Source organism: Eretmochelys imbricata, chromosome 1, assembly GCF_965152235.1.
Source record: "Eretmochelys imbricata isolate rEreImb1 chromosome 1, rEreImb1.hap1, whole genome shotgun sequence".
NCBI classification, from domain to species: Eukaryota; Metazoa; Chordata; order Testudines; family Cheloniidae; genus Eretmochelys; species Eretmochelys imbricata.
Genome location: NC_135572.1, coordinates 235,280,109 through 235,296,033, shown reverse-complemented (window position 1 = coordinate 235,296,033; position 15,925 = coordinate 235,280,109). Strand labels below are relative to the sequence as shown.

The following is a 15,925-nucleotide window of genomic DNA, read 5'->3' as shown; positions in this document are numbered from 1 at the left end:
TGCTCCTCCAATATATGTTGTTGAACCTACTTTCAGGAAAATCAGAGTTTTCTTTCTAACAAATGATTTATTCAGTGGTTAGTAAACTGCTTTCTAGTGTCATGCTCTTCAGAATACATGAATGACTGGATGGCTAATGAATTTTCAGTTGACATCTGTTCCTTCAGAAAACATTCAGCCTGAAACATAGCCTTCCTTCTGTTTTAAAAAATATACTACCCAGGGTGGAAGAATGGAATAATTTCTTCACAGCATAAAACCCCCAAACATGCTTTTGGGCAGAGATTTAGCTGCAGAAACAGAAGTCCAATTTGAAACAGCAACTTCATATTCACAATCAAGGCAGTTAACAGCACAATGAAGCACATTTTCTTGGCTCCGGCAGTTTGGAGGAGGGGGCAAGTAAGAAGTGTAATTTATATGCAATTTCAATTTAAACAATCATGAATTAAAGATCATCCACTAGATCAGTTGTAAATTAAACTGCGCCAAAATGTCTGAAAAATGCCACAAAATACCTCAGCTCACTGATTAGTAAATCAATCTGAGAAGCTAATTGATTGGAGGAATACCATCTGCTTCCATTTTATTTGAATGACATTCCCTATGGTCAGTCCTTAATGACAGCTCTTAATGAGGACAGAACTGGTCAGCCACATGACTCTCTCATTTTAAGATTCTTTCTACATGCTATTCTTCACTTCAGGATATACTTTTGAGAATAAAGTCTAATAAGAACAAGGATATGATAAATGTATTTACCTCCTCATCAACCCTATACAAGTTAATTTAATTTCTCAAAAATACTGCTCAGGTTAGGACCAAAAAACCCATGCAAAATACATTTTAAACAATCCAGTAGTAGTACACTTCAAGCCAAATGGACCTTATATGAGACAACACAAATAAAATACGAATAATACTGAGGTCCCCATTGAGCTGGGGAACTGTATGCACATATAGCAAGAGACTCACAGTTTGAATTAATAAGACAGAGGGGGTGGGGAAAAGGAAACATCAACATTCCCCATCTGTGTAATAGGGATAACTGAGGCAGAAAGAGATTAAGCAATTTGCCCAATGTTACAAAGCAAGTCTGTGGGCAAGACTGGGAATAGAATTCAGGTCTCCTGAAACCCACTCCACTGCCGTAAACTGCAAGACCAACCTTCCTCACAAATAAGTCACTCAAAAATCCATTTACATTCTGCTTACCAGTTAGTTCCCTTCTCTCAACAATCAACTACCTCCCCTCTACCACATTGGCCAAAATAACTGGAAATCTCAAAAAGCTGGTTTAGCTAAGAGTCTGCATTGCTGATAATTTGTTAAGCAAAATCCGTGTCCTTTGGTTTATAGCACACAGGAAAAACTAATATATGTTCCTTATACATAGAGCTTGCCAGAAACCAAAATTTCCATTCTATGGGAGATTTCAATTTTTTTTATTCTGAATTACAATTGAATAACATTTCCAAATTCCCTGTGGAACAGAGATTCTGAAAAATTTTAATTGAAAACTATCATAACATTTAGTTTAGATAATGTCTAATAGCTTCCTTGTCAACATATTTCATTTTAATATGGTAAAATGTTTCATTTTAATAATGTTGATCCATTTTGTTAACTTTTATTACAGTAAAATATTAATTTTAATGATATAAAAGTAAATCTACATGATAGGTAAAATGCTTTTAACCTTTTCAAAATATTTTGCCATTATCAGAACAAAATGAGAAAGTCAAAATGTACTTTTTTTTTTTTTAAATAACCCAAGCTTTGAATCCAATGCTAGACGAGGGTCAAATTTTGTCACACCTGCGAAAGCTCATTGAATACGGTAGTACTGGAATAAAAGAGCAGAAATTAGATGCCAGGGTTTCACTTCAGAGTTCCTTTATATCAACAGGACCCATAGGCACATTAGTTAATAAATACTCGTGAAAGGGCTAGATTGTCTTCTTTGGAAAATGAAGTCTTCTCTGCTTTTTCATTGACAAGTATTACATGTGTAGCAGCAGTGCACGTTTCAACATACTGACCCACCACTGTTCTTCAGTCCTGACCTGGAAAGACCCTTTTCTATGGGAAAGAGAGTAATTAGGTCCCATGTTTATTTAGTCTTTTTTGGCCTCTGCTCAGACCATCAACAAGGGTTCCAGTTAGAGCCAAATGATGTTCGGATGTGAAAAGCTGTTGCCTAGAAACTGAGATAAAACATGTTTGTTTTATACCCCCACCCCCACCAATCATATGAGTTCCTCATTCATATGTACTTTTGCAATAAGAAGCACTTAAGCCTTTTATTGGAATAGAACAGAACTGTGGTGAAAAGTGAATGATAAAGTACCTCAGTTTCCAAGAGTCCGCTATAGGCTGGATTTGCTGTGCTTCTTCTCTTTCTTTCCTGACGCTTGCTCTGGATTTCTGTAACCATGGAAAGAAACGTTCATTGTGTGTTTTTCATTCATCAGGGGAAAATGTAGATCTAACTTGTTAAGCAAGATGCTCTTGCCCCCAACGCCTTGGGCATTGTGTTCAGTTTCAGTTTCTACAGTATAATTGGGTTGCTTCAGTATTGATAGTTGCTGCAGTTCAAGGTCTGATATTACTAAGCCTTTCTTATAAAATTCAAACACAGGCACTTTTATTTCATCTTCCTCCAAAACAGGCTTGCTCTGCACTAAAAGATTTTATTATGATCCCTTCAGAAACATATTTAGAAAGCTCCTTCAGATGGCTTTCAAAACACTACCAATATCTGTTATTAAAAAAAAAAAAGCATATCAAACATATATCCCTTGCAAGTTGTATCCAGTAAAAATCACAGGTCTATTTTGAAATTTTACTGTATATTGGTTTTGTTTTCCTCAGGTTAGGAAGGTGATGAAAATCAGGGTCATAATGAGAAGCTAAATTCAATCTTAACTATGGACTGATAATTTGTCTGTCCATAGTATACAATATTATGATCTTGTGCATAGAATGCAGTATCGGTTACTGGCACAGGCAGAAGTAAGGCCTTCTAAGGTCATCATCATAATTGGAACTCCAGACGCACCAAGTCACAGTCCTATTTAGAAGTAGGGAAACACAGGAAAACGCTTGTTTTCCTACACCAAAAGGGATTTAGGAGTAACATTGGCTGTGAAAATGCAGCATACCTCTGTAAATATACAAAGATGTAGATAGGGTAAAATCCTGACCCCATTGACGACAATAGGGCCAGGATTTCACCTGGTGTATTTCACTTTATTCTTTGCAAACTGCTTTTGAAAATGGAGGAAGATGTTTACTGTGTCAGTGTATTTTATAGCCTTCATTTTTCAAATCAACTAGTAATCTTGGATGCGCCATTTCTGGGGACTCAGCACTTTCTGAAAATCAGGCTCCTGAAACGTGTCAAGTTGAATTCTGAAAATCACTAGTCACTTCTGGAAAAACTGAGGCTTATATACACTATCTTTTCTCATTTGTTAGTGCTGGTGAAAAACGCTAGAGACTGAAGTCTATGTATTTACAGGCAGCAGCTGTGCAAACTTTTTCTCAATGTCGTGATATCATGACCATAAGGGGCTACCTCTAGTAGCAAGAAATTAGTTCACCCCAAATGCCCATCCAGCCTTTGGCTTTAGCTGAGGTTGCCAACAAGTGTGCTGGAGGGTTTTGGTGATGTGGACACTCACTGAGTAAGAACTGGATTGAGAAAACTAAGCTCAAGTCCCCCACAGGGCATGCCCAGTCACCAGATTGTAACAACTTTTTGTCATTGATGCTGGATCCAGGATGCACTCTGGTGACCCACTCTGGTGAAATGTTTGGTTCTCACCGCCAATGCCACAAGTATGCATGTGTATTTTTTTTTAAAAAAAAAGCTAAAAAGAAATACTTTAGGTGGGTGTCATACATCAGCAACACATTAACTGGAAATCAGCTTTGTCCCCAGTGAAGCATCAGTCCACTACCACCATCACCAATGAATATCTCTTGTAAATTGGTCTATGCAGCCTATATTGACAATGTATCCTGAGTGACATGTACCTCTTACAAAAATCCAACTCAAGGTTCATGTGTTCCATTTACTACTTAAACTCTCAAAAGAGAGTGCATATGGCTCAGGTTGACTCTCTGCAGGGCAGTGTGATGCTCCCAATGAAGGGAAAGAAACTTTTCTGGAAGTTAGCTGGCAGGGTTGCTAGGCTGAAGTGGATCACAGCCCATAAGTTGTCTAGGGCCCTCAACCACAAAGTAAATCAATATAAAGGAAGGCAAAAGATATTACATAATAGAGTAATGATATCAAATAAGTTTTAATGACCCAGTCTGAATATACTTTATGTTTTTACTTCCAAAAGCGTAAAATTGCTAAACACATTAGACACACTAAAAATAAGCTGAATTTAATGACCAATACTGCCTGACAAACAGCAATGACTGGTAACAGTAAACATGACAAAGGATTGAAATAATAAACTCTCAGGAGTGTGAAATCTGTTGAGGTACTTTTCTTTGACAGTTGTAATCACCACTAATTGTGAAGAAATACCCTTTCTATAGTAAATGACTTTATACGGAGCCATTTATTTAGAAGCAGTAGGAATATTAAAAAAAGTGAATTTGTCTAAAGGGACTAATTTTGCAGGATTAGAATAGTATGTAGATTCAAAAATGTAAGTCTTTGCACTTACAGTATAAGGAAGAAAATTGGGTGCTACCTGGTATTTTCAACATAGTGGCATAGAACTAGTATGTTTTAATGAAACCCAAGGGCAACAGAATTATTCAAAATGATGCTCTTCATGCACTTTATCATAATTTCAGATTCTGCCCCATTTTCCTCAAATATAAAAGAGAACATGAATAATCTCTAAGACTTGCAATCATCATCTGTACTTTTGAATTATAAGAGATGCGCAAAAAAATGCTCTCTCTTAATTTCCATTTCAATCTATTTCCATTAAGGATTAGGAAAGGTGACATCTTAAACTTTCTTTAAACCGCTTTCAAATTTTCAGTCTTCAGGACACTAGGATGATTTTCTAAAATGCAAATATAAAGAGAAAAGCCACTCTGGAAAATCGAGGAACAAAATTAAAGAAAACATACTGCATATTTTGGCATGATATTGTTATTAAAATGCTACGGTCTCCCGATACACTGAATAAAAAAAATTAATGTACTAGAGAACTAGGAAGATGAGTGGTTTTATTAAAAAATACATAAAAATCAAATTTTCCAATGGTAACACGGGCTCTAACTCAGATACTGAAGTACGTGCCTGACTTTAAGCATGAGTAGTCTCATTGATTTTACTAAGAGCTTGTCTACACAGTGGGGTAATGCTCTTTACCGGGGTGTGATTTCTAAAGTGCACTAACATGCACATTAATTGGTCCATGCAAACCCTGCTGGTGTGCATTAAAAGTTCCCTAGGGTGCTCTGTAGTGCTGTTTTAAACAATACTACATTAAAGCCCTCTGGAGAACCTCTAGTGCGCACCAGCAGGGCTACATGGGCCAATTAATGCATAACACATTAGTGTGCTTTAGAAATTACACCTCCCATAGAGCACATAACCCCAATGGGTAGGCAAGCCCTAAGACTACTCGCATGCTGAAAGTTAGACATATGCTTAAGTATCTTCCTGAATGGGAGCCATAAGATAGGAGTTTAGTAAATTAGTTAGTAATTTATGATTCAATCATGCAAAATCAAAGGCCAGATTCTCAACTGGCATAAGCTCCAGTGACTATGATGGAACTATACCAATTTATACCTGCTGTGGATTTGGACCCAAGTTTTTATAGAAAAAAATGCACTGCCTGAAATTTGTAGTTAATGTTTGGATCTCTTCCCCTTGCTGCCAAAAAATCTATTTCACACCTGCAGCAAATGTGCAAATCAGGCCACTTTTCCCCATCTACACTTTCACAACAGAAAAAGAGGCACAAATCTGTTAATTCTTGCAGTTTATTTTTGAAGACTGATCATGGAACTACAGAGGTGACAGAACACATATGGATCAAACACACTGAAAGATGGACATTGGCCCAGATTATCCATTGTGCCAGCTTTCTAGCTGGTGCAGCAAGTGGATTGGGAGAGGGGCGGAAATCTGCCTACAGAAAGGGTTGGCAAATTGGCTCTCTGATTCATTACCCAGATCTGCGTTGGTCACAGCTTTGGTGGAGTTTAGGTTTTCTAACCTATGACACTCGTAACAGTTCTCAAGGGGCCATCTACCAGCTGGGGACTGCTTGAGAGCAGAGCATTCTTGCCAGACCCCCTCCTGACCCATTATGCCAGGCGTCCCAGCTGAGGAGTCAATTTCTGCTCCCTGTGAGGCATGCAAAGAGAGCTAAGCAAGAGCCAGAGGCTCTGATCCATTATTTTTAGGATGGGACAGTTGAGCATTGTTAAGATTTTACCAAATCCTTCAGCTTTCTGTAGACAGATTCCTCATTGATTCTTACTGTCTGTAGCATAGTATGGAGAACAGATGAGATTACAGACTAAAGTGTAACTGTAAAACAATATATGAATACTTACCTTCCAAGTGTTCTGTTGTAACCAGGCCTAATGCTACCATAAAGGCAATTTTCTAGGGAAAAATTAAGAAAGTTCAGTTTTGCATCCTATGATAACAACTGTAAAAAAATGCCAGCTTTGCCAGAATAAACTCCAGTTAGGGATTTTATAAAATTTTACTTTTTGAATAAATATATAACAATGTGAACTTAAACTGAAGATCTTCTTCAGTTACATGTGAACAGACATATGCTACATGCATGATTATATGAGTCTTGGTAACAAGCATAGGTTTACCAAAATCCAATGATATAAACATAAGAATTTACAGTATGATCAAAACTCCACCCCGATCCTGCTATTTTTATGCCAGAAAATTTCCAGAGAAATGTTTAGTTCATTATTATTATTGGTTGGACGTGTTATAAATTAAACAGGCCAGTGATACACTCACTAAGCTTTACACCACTATGTATATTCTAATAATTAGCTGTTACTGAAGGCATATTAGGCATGTTTTCCTATTGCCATTCAAAGTCTGCCCCTCCCAAACACTGTAGAAAGAATCTCACACATCTAAATTAGTCAGACACAGGGTTGCCTTACAACTGGACCCAACATCTTCCAGCAGATAATGAACAAGCATCTCCCACTGACTTCAGTTGGAGCCATGTTGTAAAGCAGAATTTGGCCCATAATAATACATAGCATTTTTATACAATGTGTACATTCAAATCACTAAACATACACTAATGATTCTTCCCAACACACTGATAGGTAGGTGGACAAGAAGTGCAGTTGGTCAGGAATTTTACATCAACATGATTTTTTCAGTGGAAAATGCAGTTTCAGCAAAATTGAAATTCAATTTTTCTAAAATGTTTCTATTTTCTTGTAATATTTTGGTTTGTATTGTTTTGACATGAAATGAAATATTTTGGTTTGTGGAAGTGGGCCAAACTATTTAGTTTTGCCTCATTTTGACATTAAACTACATCTGCCCACAGTGCCTCATAGCCTTATTTTCCCCTATGGGACAGGCTCTTTGGCAGGACTACATCTCCCAGGATGCATGGCAATCTCCCCAAACTGAAAGACATGCCGCAACACGGAGGCACATGACTGCAGGTGAATCGAGAGAGTAGCAGTCTGATCAGAGAGCTCAGCCCTTGGGGACAAGAGGCACCTTAACTGCAATGTCCATGAAGTGCCATGGCACTATAGGCAGGTGCAGTTAAGTGTCAAACTGACTCCAAATGAAATGTTTAGATTCATTTTGTTTTGATCAAAAGCATCAAAACGAAACATTTAGATATTTCCTAAGTGAAAATTAAAGTTTTCATTCAGTGAAAAATGTTCACATTTTGACTTTTTGTCCCTATTTGGGATGAAAACAAAGCTGAAATACCAGAATTTCCAGTTGTGATGAGAATTCCGATTTTCAGATCTAGTAAGCATTATTATCTTCATTTTACACATGAAGAAACTGCAAATGAGGGGCACAAAGGGCAGAGTTGGGTGCCTTTATCCTTTTTGTTCCTTTTAAAGTCTTTATCAGAAAGGTGAAGTGATATGCCCAAGACCACACAGTGACACAATGGTGGAGCTAGGATTGAAACTGGGGAGCTCCTGACTGCCAAATCCATACTCATTCTGCCAAACCACATAGTCTGCTCAAGGCTCAGTTCTTGCCATAGATAAAAAATGGGTAAGTGGCATCTCAGCACTGGCAAGCTGGATGATAGTTAGGATTAAATTGCCTCTTCAGCTACTGTGGTGATGATGGGCACATAACCAACTGATAGATTTGCATGACAAATCTTAACTCCGATAATCTGCTCTCCTTACACATATGAAACACCAGCTGGTATCAGAGGGGGTCCTGCATGAAGGAAAAGCAGAATATCTGATCTGAGATCCACTGTGCAGATCTGAGAGGGGAATTTTGTCAATAGATTTGAATTACAAGCAGCACCTGACAAGAGAAGCTGGGAGTTAACTTTACAGCTTGATGAACCTTACCTTTAGTGATTCAATAGGCTTTTTAATTTCAGGCTTAGAAATTTTGAACAGTCAATATTTGATTAAATTCTCATAGCAGAGCCATAAATGCATATGATATTACCTGAAAATTAAATTGTGAGGAGGAGCAAAGTGTCAATCTCTTGAATCTAAAATTAAATTGAGATTGGAACCCCTGCTAAATAATTTCCACTTTTTATTACAAAAAGTATTTTAATAAAATTTTCTAACAGAATTAACGATAGCATAGTTATTTAACATATGCACAGTATTCATTAAATGGACCTGATAGTTATCTCACTATTAAGGATAGAGGAGTCAGACCTTAATAGATGTCTGCAAGACAATTTCGTTTTTAAAAACCGTAGTACGAGCTGTATTTCTTTAACGAGTATTATTTTAATGGTATATGTATTTTTATGGGCTTCACTTTTTCATAATGATGTGTTCACCTGAATTTCACTCAAAACACTACCTCCACTGCTATGCATTTTTCCACAAATCTGAGGAGCTACAATGGAAAATTGCTAATTCTCACTGCACTAATCCATAAAAGTGATAATTCAGTCTATCCAGGTTCTCATTTCACATTCATCTCGATGGTATATCAGCCCCTTAAATGTGTTTAAAACTGAAGCATCAATCTCTCTGTTCCTTTCCTCTGTAGATAGGAGGAGTAAACTGTTTTGACTGTAGTATTTTCTTTTAACTGTGCGGAAAAATATTGCAAGAAAGCTATACTGAGGAAATGAGTGAGAAATTATCTTAATTGAAAAAAACCCCAGGAAATTGATTCTGCTAAAAATTTCAAAATTATGAAGGTTTTCCCATTTTCCAGGATTCACCATGAACATTTTTGGCAACATTTTCTGTGACTTCTAATTAAAATTTTAATTAAAATTATCAACTTTTTTCATTTACCAAAAAGTGTGTATTCAGCAGCCAAAATTCTTCCATATAGTTTTAATAAAATCTTAATTTTTAAAATTAAAATGTTGCTAAAAATGTCATGGAAAACATTGCCAAAAATGGAAAATTTCACTGTCAGCAAGTTTTTGCAAAAAGTTTTGTTTTCTTAAAGAGGCCATGTTCTAATGAAAAAATATTTGGTGCATATTTTTGTTGACAAGCTCTATAAATCAGTTTTATATTTAGGCCCCACTTCAAAAAGGTATTTAACAGCGTGCATTACTTTAAGCATTTCAGTGGCCACTCAAGCAGTCAGTTAATGCCAAAATTACGCACATGCTTAAGTACTTTGCTGAATCAGGGACCTAGATTTGATAATACTGTGATCCGTTTACGCAACTCACATCTCTTTAAAACAAGCCAGTTTTCTCCCTGACTTATCAGCAAAAATTGAGTGGGTACTTCCTTAAAGAGGAAGCATAGCTCAGTACAGTAACTCCTCACTTAAAGTTGTCCCGGTTAACGTTGTTTTGTTATGTCGCTGATCAGTTAGGGAACATGCTCGTTTATAGTTGTGCAATGCTTCCTTATAACGTTGTTTGGCAGCTGCCTGCTTTGTCCACTGCTTGCAGGAAGAGCAGCCCTTTGGAGCTAGCTGGTGGGGGCTTGGAACCAGGGTGGACCGGCAGCCCCCCACCAGCTCCCCGCTCCCCTAAGTTCCCTGTGCGGCAGTCGCCCAGCAGGCTACCAATTGCTGGCAGTTCAGCTGTCCCTCCCCCCACTGCCATGTGCTGCTCCTGCTCCTCTGCCTTGGAGCTGCTCCTGGGAGCCTCTTGCTTGCTGTGGGGGGGGGGGAAGCGGGGGGTGGAAGAAGGGTGCTAATGTCAGGGTGTCCCCCTCCCCCTGCTCCTGTTCCCCGCTTACCCCATCTCCAAGAGCAGGTGGGGACACGACGGGGCTCAGGACAGAGGGAGCTTGCTGGCAGCAACTGCTGCCTCAACTTGCTGACCTACTTAAAAAGGCAATGTACTTAGAGTGGCATCAGAGTACTTAAAGGGGCAATGCGCATCTCTCTCTCTCACACACACAGGGTGTGTGTCTCTGTCTCTGTCTGCCATGCTGTCTCCCCTCCCTCCATTTGTGCTGCCTTGTAGAGTGTGAGGCTACATCAACAACAATGTATTAACCCTTGAGGGCTCAGCCAAGTGCTAGTTCATCATTTAGCAGTAAGGCATTCCCTGGGAAATAGCCCACCCTCTGACTTCACCACCTCAACCAAGCTTCACAATCATCATTGCTGTGTACAGTATTAAATTGTTTGTTTAGAATTTATACTGCGTACAGATATATAAAACATAGTCTTTTGTCTGGTGAAAAAAAATTTCCTGGGAACCTAACCCCCCCCACTCCCCATTTATATTAATTCTTATGGGGAAATTGGATTCGCTTAACATTGTTTCGCTTAAAGTCGCATTTTTCAGGAACATAACTACAATGTTAAGCGAGCAGTTACTGTAGTTAGGACACAATTCCTTTGGGCAAAGCACTTAGGGCCAGATTTTTAAAGATACATAGATGCTTAAAAATGCAGATTTCCAAAAATAGATTGAAAATCAATGCAAGCTAGGCCACACCTGCTTTTGAAAATCCCACTATGTGCCTATCTGCATCTTCAAGCACCTCCATACTTTTAAAAGTCTCTGATCCCCATCTGTAGAACAGAAACAATATTATTTCTCCAATTCACAGGGCTGTTGTAAGGCTAAATACATTAAAGAACGTAAGGTGCTCAGATACTGTAGTAAGGGAGCTAGCTAAGTAGAAGGCTTCATTACTTGTACCAAGTGTACTACTGTACATTTAACATCATGCTACGAAATCTTATCACAATTAAAACTACATTTATAAAAATCCATTAAGGTACTATATATATACATATATGTATATTATGGAGTTTGTTCATTTATTTGTAACATTGAGCAATCCACAGTGGGGTTGTTGGCCATTAGCAAAAATTAGCAAGGTCCTTTTGTATTTTCTGTATTTTTAATTGTGAATTCCAATCTTTCATCATTGACATTTATTTACAGAATTTCAATCCAAGTTCCTATTTATGTTCTGTGCTTTTAAGATAAATAAAGGAGCAAGTGTTTACATTGTGCATATATAATGCATATTTTAAATAATCCTACATTCTGTACTCTGTACCACCAGATATTGACCCATGCTTTTGGAAATGTGCAGTACATCTTTCCACACAGTTTAATAAGGATTTTTACAAAGCCATTTCATGTTGTAATTACATGTTCCATTTATGTCATTACACATGTTTACACTAATTATGCAGTTAGCACTAATTACACTAATTACATAAATGCATGATAATCAACTGAAGTTTACTTTCAAGGAACAAAAGAAATTAACTCTAAACCTACACTCTGAGCCTTATGCTGTGAGACATATCAATAAAATAAAGGAAATTCACAGTTAAGCCTTTACTGCCCTACACTGAAAAGTGTGGTTGAAGGTGCTTCCTACTTTGCTGGTGATGACATCCTTGTCTAAACTAACAAAGGGGTCAAAGGCCAAGGTGCTCACAGACCAGGATACTAATTTAACAGGAAGCTCACTAAGGCCATATCTACGCTAGTCAAACTTTTGTTGCTTGCGAGTGAGCGACATAAGTTTTGCTGGCATAAGCACTCGTGTGCACAGCTCCTCTTCCCCTCACCCCCTCCCTAGGCAGTGTCCTCTTTTTGGGAACCTGAAATATGGTAACCCTACAGCTAGTGACTACTATATTTTGTCTGCTTCACAGTTTCTTCAGATTCTTGCAACTTTTTTTAGAAGCTCTAACACCTCCATTGTTTCCAGCAGACCCTTGAAATTTGGAGGGAGAAAGCCCTGTAGCCAGAGGCCTTTTCTTTTTGTCTCATGACATTCTTTTCAGGTTTGGCGGAATTATAAACTATAAAAAAAATCACCATTTCCTTTCTTTTACTTGCTTTCCTCAGAGAAATTTGGGCAGCTTGCCAAAATAATAATTGACTATGAACATTCTGAAGAGTCAGACCTGTGGCCATGCAGAAGCACCACTTAATTGCGGCTAGAATGCAATAGAGGGCCTTATCAGTCTTTGAATTAAGAAGTTTGTTGCCCTTAAAAGGAGGGTACTCAATTGTTGTTTGGACTTCCTTGGGAAATCCCTGAAAAATGAAACCAGGAAGATCTTCTCATGGCCAGCTAGGCGGCAATAGTATGCACCTCTTTGTCAGAGGTGTCCAGCGTGGCCTGTGCCGATGTGCGGTTTATCAGCTGTTCTGCAGACATGATGATGTTAGCTCCCCTCTGCGTTCTCAAGGTTGTCTGTCAGAAACTGAGACACTGTCCAATTCAGGTATTCGTATTTGGACAGAAGCGTTGTGTAATTAGCCATGCACATCTGGAGGCTCATAGATGAATACACTTTGAATCCAAATGGGTCCAGCCTCTTTGGATTTCTCTCCCTAAATGTAAACTTGAGAAGTCCCTGCTGCTTTGACCTCTCTTGGATTGCAGCTACCACAAATGACCGTGCTATTTGGTGGTAATAAAAGTACTCAACTCCCTCAGAAGGGACTTGGTACCTAGTCCCAGCTTGCTTGGATGTGGCTAGAATGGACGCTGGCTTGTGCCACAGGTCTTTCACAGGCTCCATCAAGTCCTCATTTATAGGCATGACAAGCCTTCCAAGCATGGAAGTATGCAAGATGTCCAGCAGTTTGTGAGGTTTCTCCTTTACCACTTCCAGATGTATATCCAGAGTGTAAGCCATACACTTTATGAGGTCTAGAATGACTGACGTCATCAACTGAAGAATGCAGTGTAGTAGCCGTGTTGGTCCCAGGATATCAGAGAGACAAAGTGCTTGAGGTAGTAACTTTTATTGAACTAAAGTCTGATGGTGAGAGAGACAAGTTTGTTGTAATAAGTCATAAATCCAGTGTCTCTATTCAATCTATGATTTCTAATGTCCAGTAGAGTTATGAATTTAAGGTTTATGACACTAGATTCATGGCTTATTATAATGGTGTCCAAACGGTGGCTAACGAGCCACATGTGGCTCTTTTACAGTTAAAGAGAAGCTCAAGGAGCCCCCGCACGCCTGCCTTTCCCCACACATTTTCTGCCTACCAGACAGGATGGGGGGAGCTCAGGCTTCTGCCCTGCAGCGGGGTGGTGGGACTAGAGGTTACTGCCAGAGACAACTGGTGCCTGATAGCTGGTGGGTAGAAGGGGCTCAATTTAAACATTCAGCCCCCTCAACAACTTGAGTCACACACACCCAGGGACACCCCCACTCTTCCCCTCTGTGGTCCCTCCCTACAGCTCCCAGCTATTTGATGCTGCCTCTCCCTACAATCGCAGCTCCCATCTTGCCAGCTCTCCAGGGAGGGAGCCTGGCTGCATCATGTGACCAAGCAGAGCCAGAAAACCCTGGCAAAAATCTGGTGGAAGGGAGCATGTGACCTCCCGCCGAACCCCAGCAGGCATGCCTCGGCTCTCGAATTTCTGAAGATTGTCATATGCACCTCAGAGGGCCGGTAAGTTTGGCCACCCCTGGCTTACTACAGCAATCTGTACCCCAATAACCCCTCCTTTTTATCCTGTGACTGCAGAGGTGTTAGCAGGCCACTCCACCTTGAATGCCTCCTTACAATGTATGCTAACCAATCAGTTCCATGGTGCATTCAGCTGTGACACTCGGAGGGTCTTTCCCAGACTTAAAGAAGGTCCCTGTGTGGCTTGAAAGCTTGTCTCTCTTATCAGCAGAAGATGGTCCAATAAAAGATATCTCTCATCCACCTTATCTCTCTAATCAACTTGAAAAGGAATCCCACAGTCTACTGCCTCACTGGGAGAGAACGAGGAGGTCACACAGCGAGGAGCAGTTGTTCTTGTAGTTGCCTCATCACTTTCCTTCTCCTGCCTTTCCAGGGTCTGAGGCTGCACTGGCTACCCTGGCTGCATTGTTTTATATTCCCTCTTTGGGGAGGGAGAGCTAACCCTAGAGGCGACATAAAAACCAGAATCTAACATAATCTGTGTCTGTTAGAGCAGGCCTGTCCCTAGGAGGGTGCGGGGCCAGGGATGTAGGTGCTGAGTTTCTAATCTGCAGAGAGGTGCTCCCCCTGGCTCCGCCCAGGCCCTGCCCCCACTCCATCCCTTCCCTAAAGGCCCCATCCCTGCCCTGCTTCTTCCCACCCCTTCTATGCCCCCACCCCGGCTCTTCCCACCCCTGCCCTGCCTCTTCCCCGCCCAGTTCCACCCCCCCTTCCTCAAGCGCGCTGTGCCCTCGCTCCTCTCCCCTCCCTGCCAGTGCCTCCTGACGCTGTGAAATGTCTGATCTCTGGTAGGCGCTGAGAGGGAATCACACAATATCAGTCCTTTTAATGCTCTTTTTATTATATGAGCCTCTTAAAATTGTAAAAAGAATACTTCAAAAAATTCTCTCCTAGTAGGACTATTGATTTATTCTGTAATAGTCCTTCAAAGTTATAGTTCCAAAGTTACTTTGTTTTCAATAATTTATTCAAAATATGAATTGGATTCCACCTAAACTGAACTTCTGCTAGCCAGAAACAGATTCAATTTATATAATTTAAGGGAATCCAGCAAAAATATTCATAATCCAAATTGAGTACATCCAGTCTAAAAGAACAAAAACCCTGTTAAAAGAGATAGCTGTATGCTGTATTTTTTCAGATCTTCTGGTTTATATTTTAATTTACACAGAAAATGCAGTTCATCTAACATATTTAATCTTTTATCCAGTTTCCCTTTTTAGTTATTCATTCATGTGGACATACATGTATTTATCAAAAGCAAAAACGTGTGTTACATACGATGTAAAAGTCATTAGTCAATGAGAATCAGAAAATGCAAAAGCTACGCTTCCAGAATAAGTGTGTTAATTCAGCTTCACTACACAGCCTAAGCCAGATATATATATATATATATATGATAACAAACAGTAATGTATTAAGCTAGCGTACACATTTCACACTGTGTTGCTTTTGCCGGGACCAGAGCAGGAATGCAGGTCAGAACTCCTGTAAAGAGTTAATAAGCAATCTAGTTAGAGATGCGTTAGATTCTGTTTTGTTTAAATGGCTTATAAAATAAGTTGTGCTGAATGGAATGTGTATTCCTGTTTTTGTATCTTTTTGTAACTTAAGGTTTAGCCTAGAGTGATTCTCTATGTTTTGAATCTGATTATCCTGTAAGGTATTTACCATCCTGATTTTACATAGGTGATTCTTTTACTTTTTCTTCAATTAAAATTCTTCTTTAAAGAACCTAATTGCTTTTTCATTGTTCTTAAGATCCAAGGGTTTGGGTCTGTGTTTACCTATGCAAATTGGTGAGGATTTTATCAAGCCTTCCCCAGGAAAGGGGGTGTAGGGCTTGGGGGGATTTTGGGGGA

At 39.4% G+C, this 15,925-nt stretch overlaps 1 protein-coding gene across 14 annotated transcripts in view; it reads right to left on the bottom strand.

Annotated features, from left to right (window-relative positions):
- Positions 1 to 15,925, bottom strand: part of PHF21B (PHD finger protein 21B) — a 205,982-nt gene that overhangs the window by 12,610 nt on the left and 177,447 nt on the right. For all 14 annotated transcript variants that reach the window (XM_077825637.1, XM_077825607.1, XM_077825598.1 and 11 more), the window contains 2 exons: positions 6,550 to 6,601; positions 2,351 to 2,427 (listed from right to left, as the gene is read on the bottom strand). In XM_077825637.1, the coding sequence (XP_077681763.1) occupies positions 2,351 to 2,427; positions 6,550 to 6,601 (129 nt within the window). The remainder of the gene's footprint in view (positions 1 to 2,350; positions 2,428 to 6,549; positions 6,602 to 15,925) is intronic.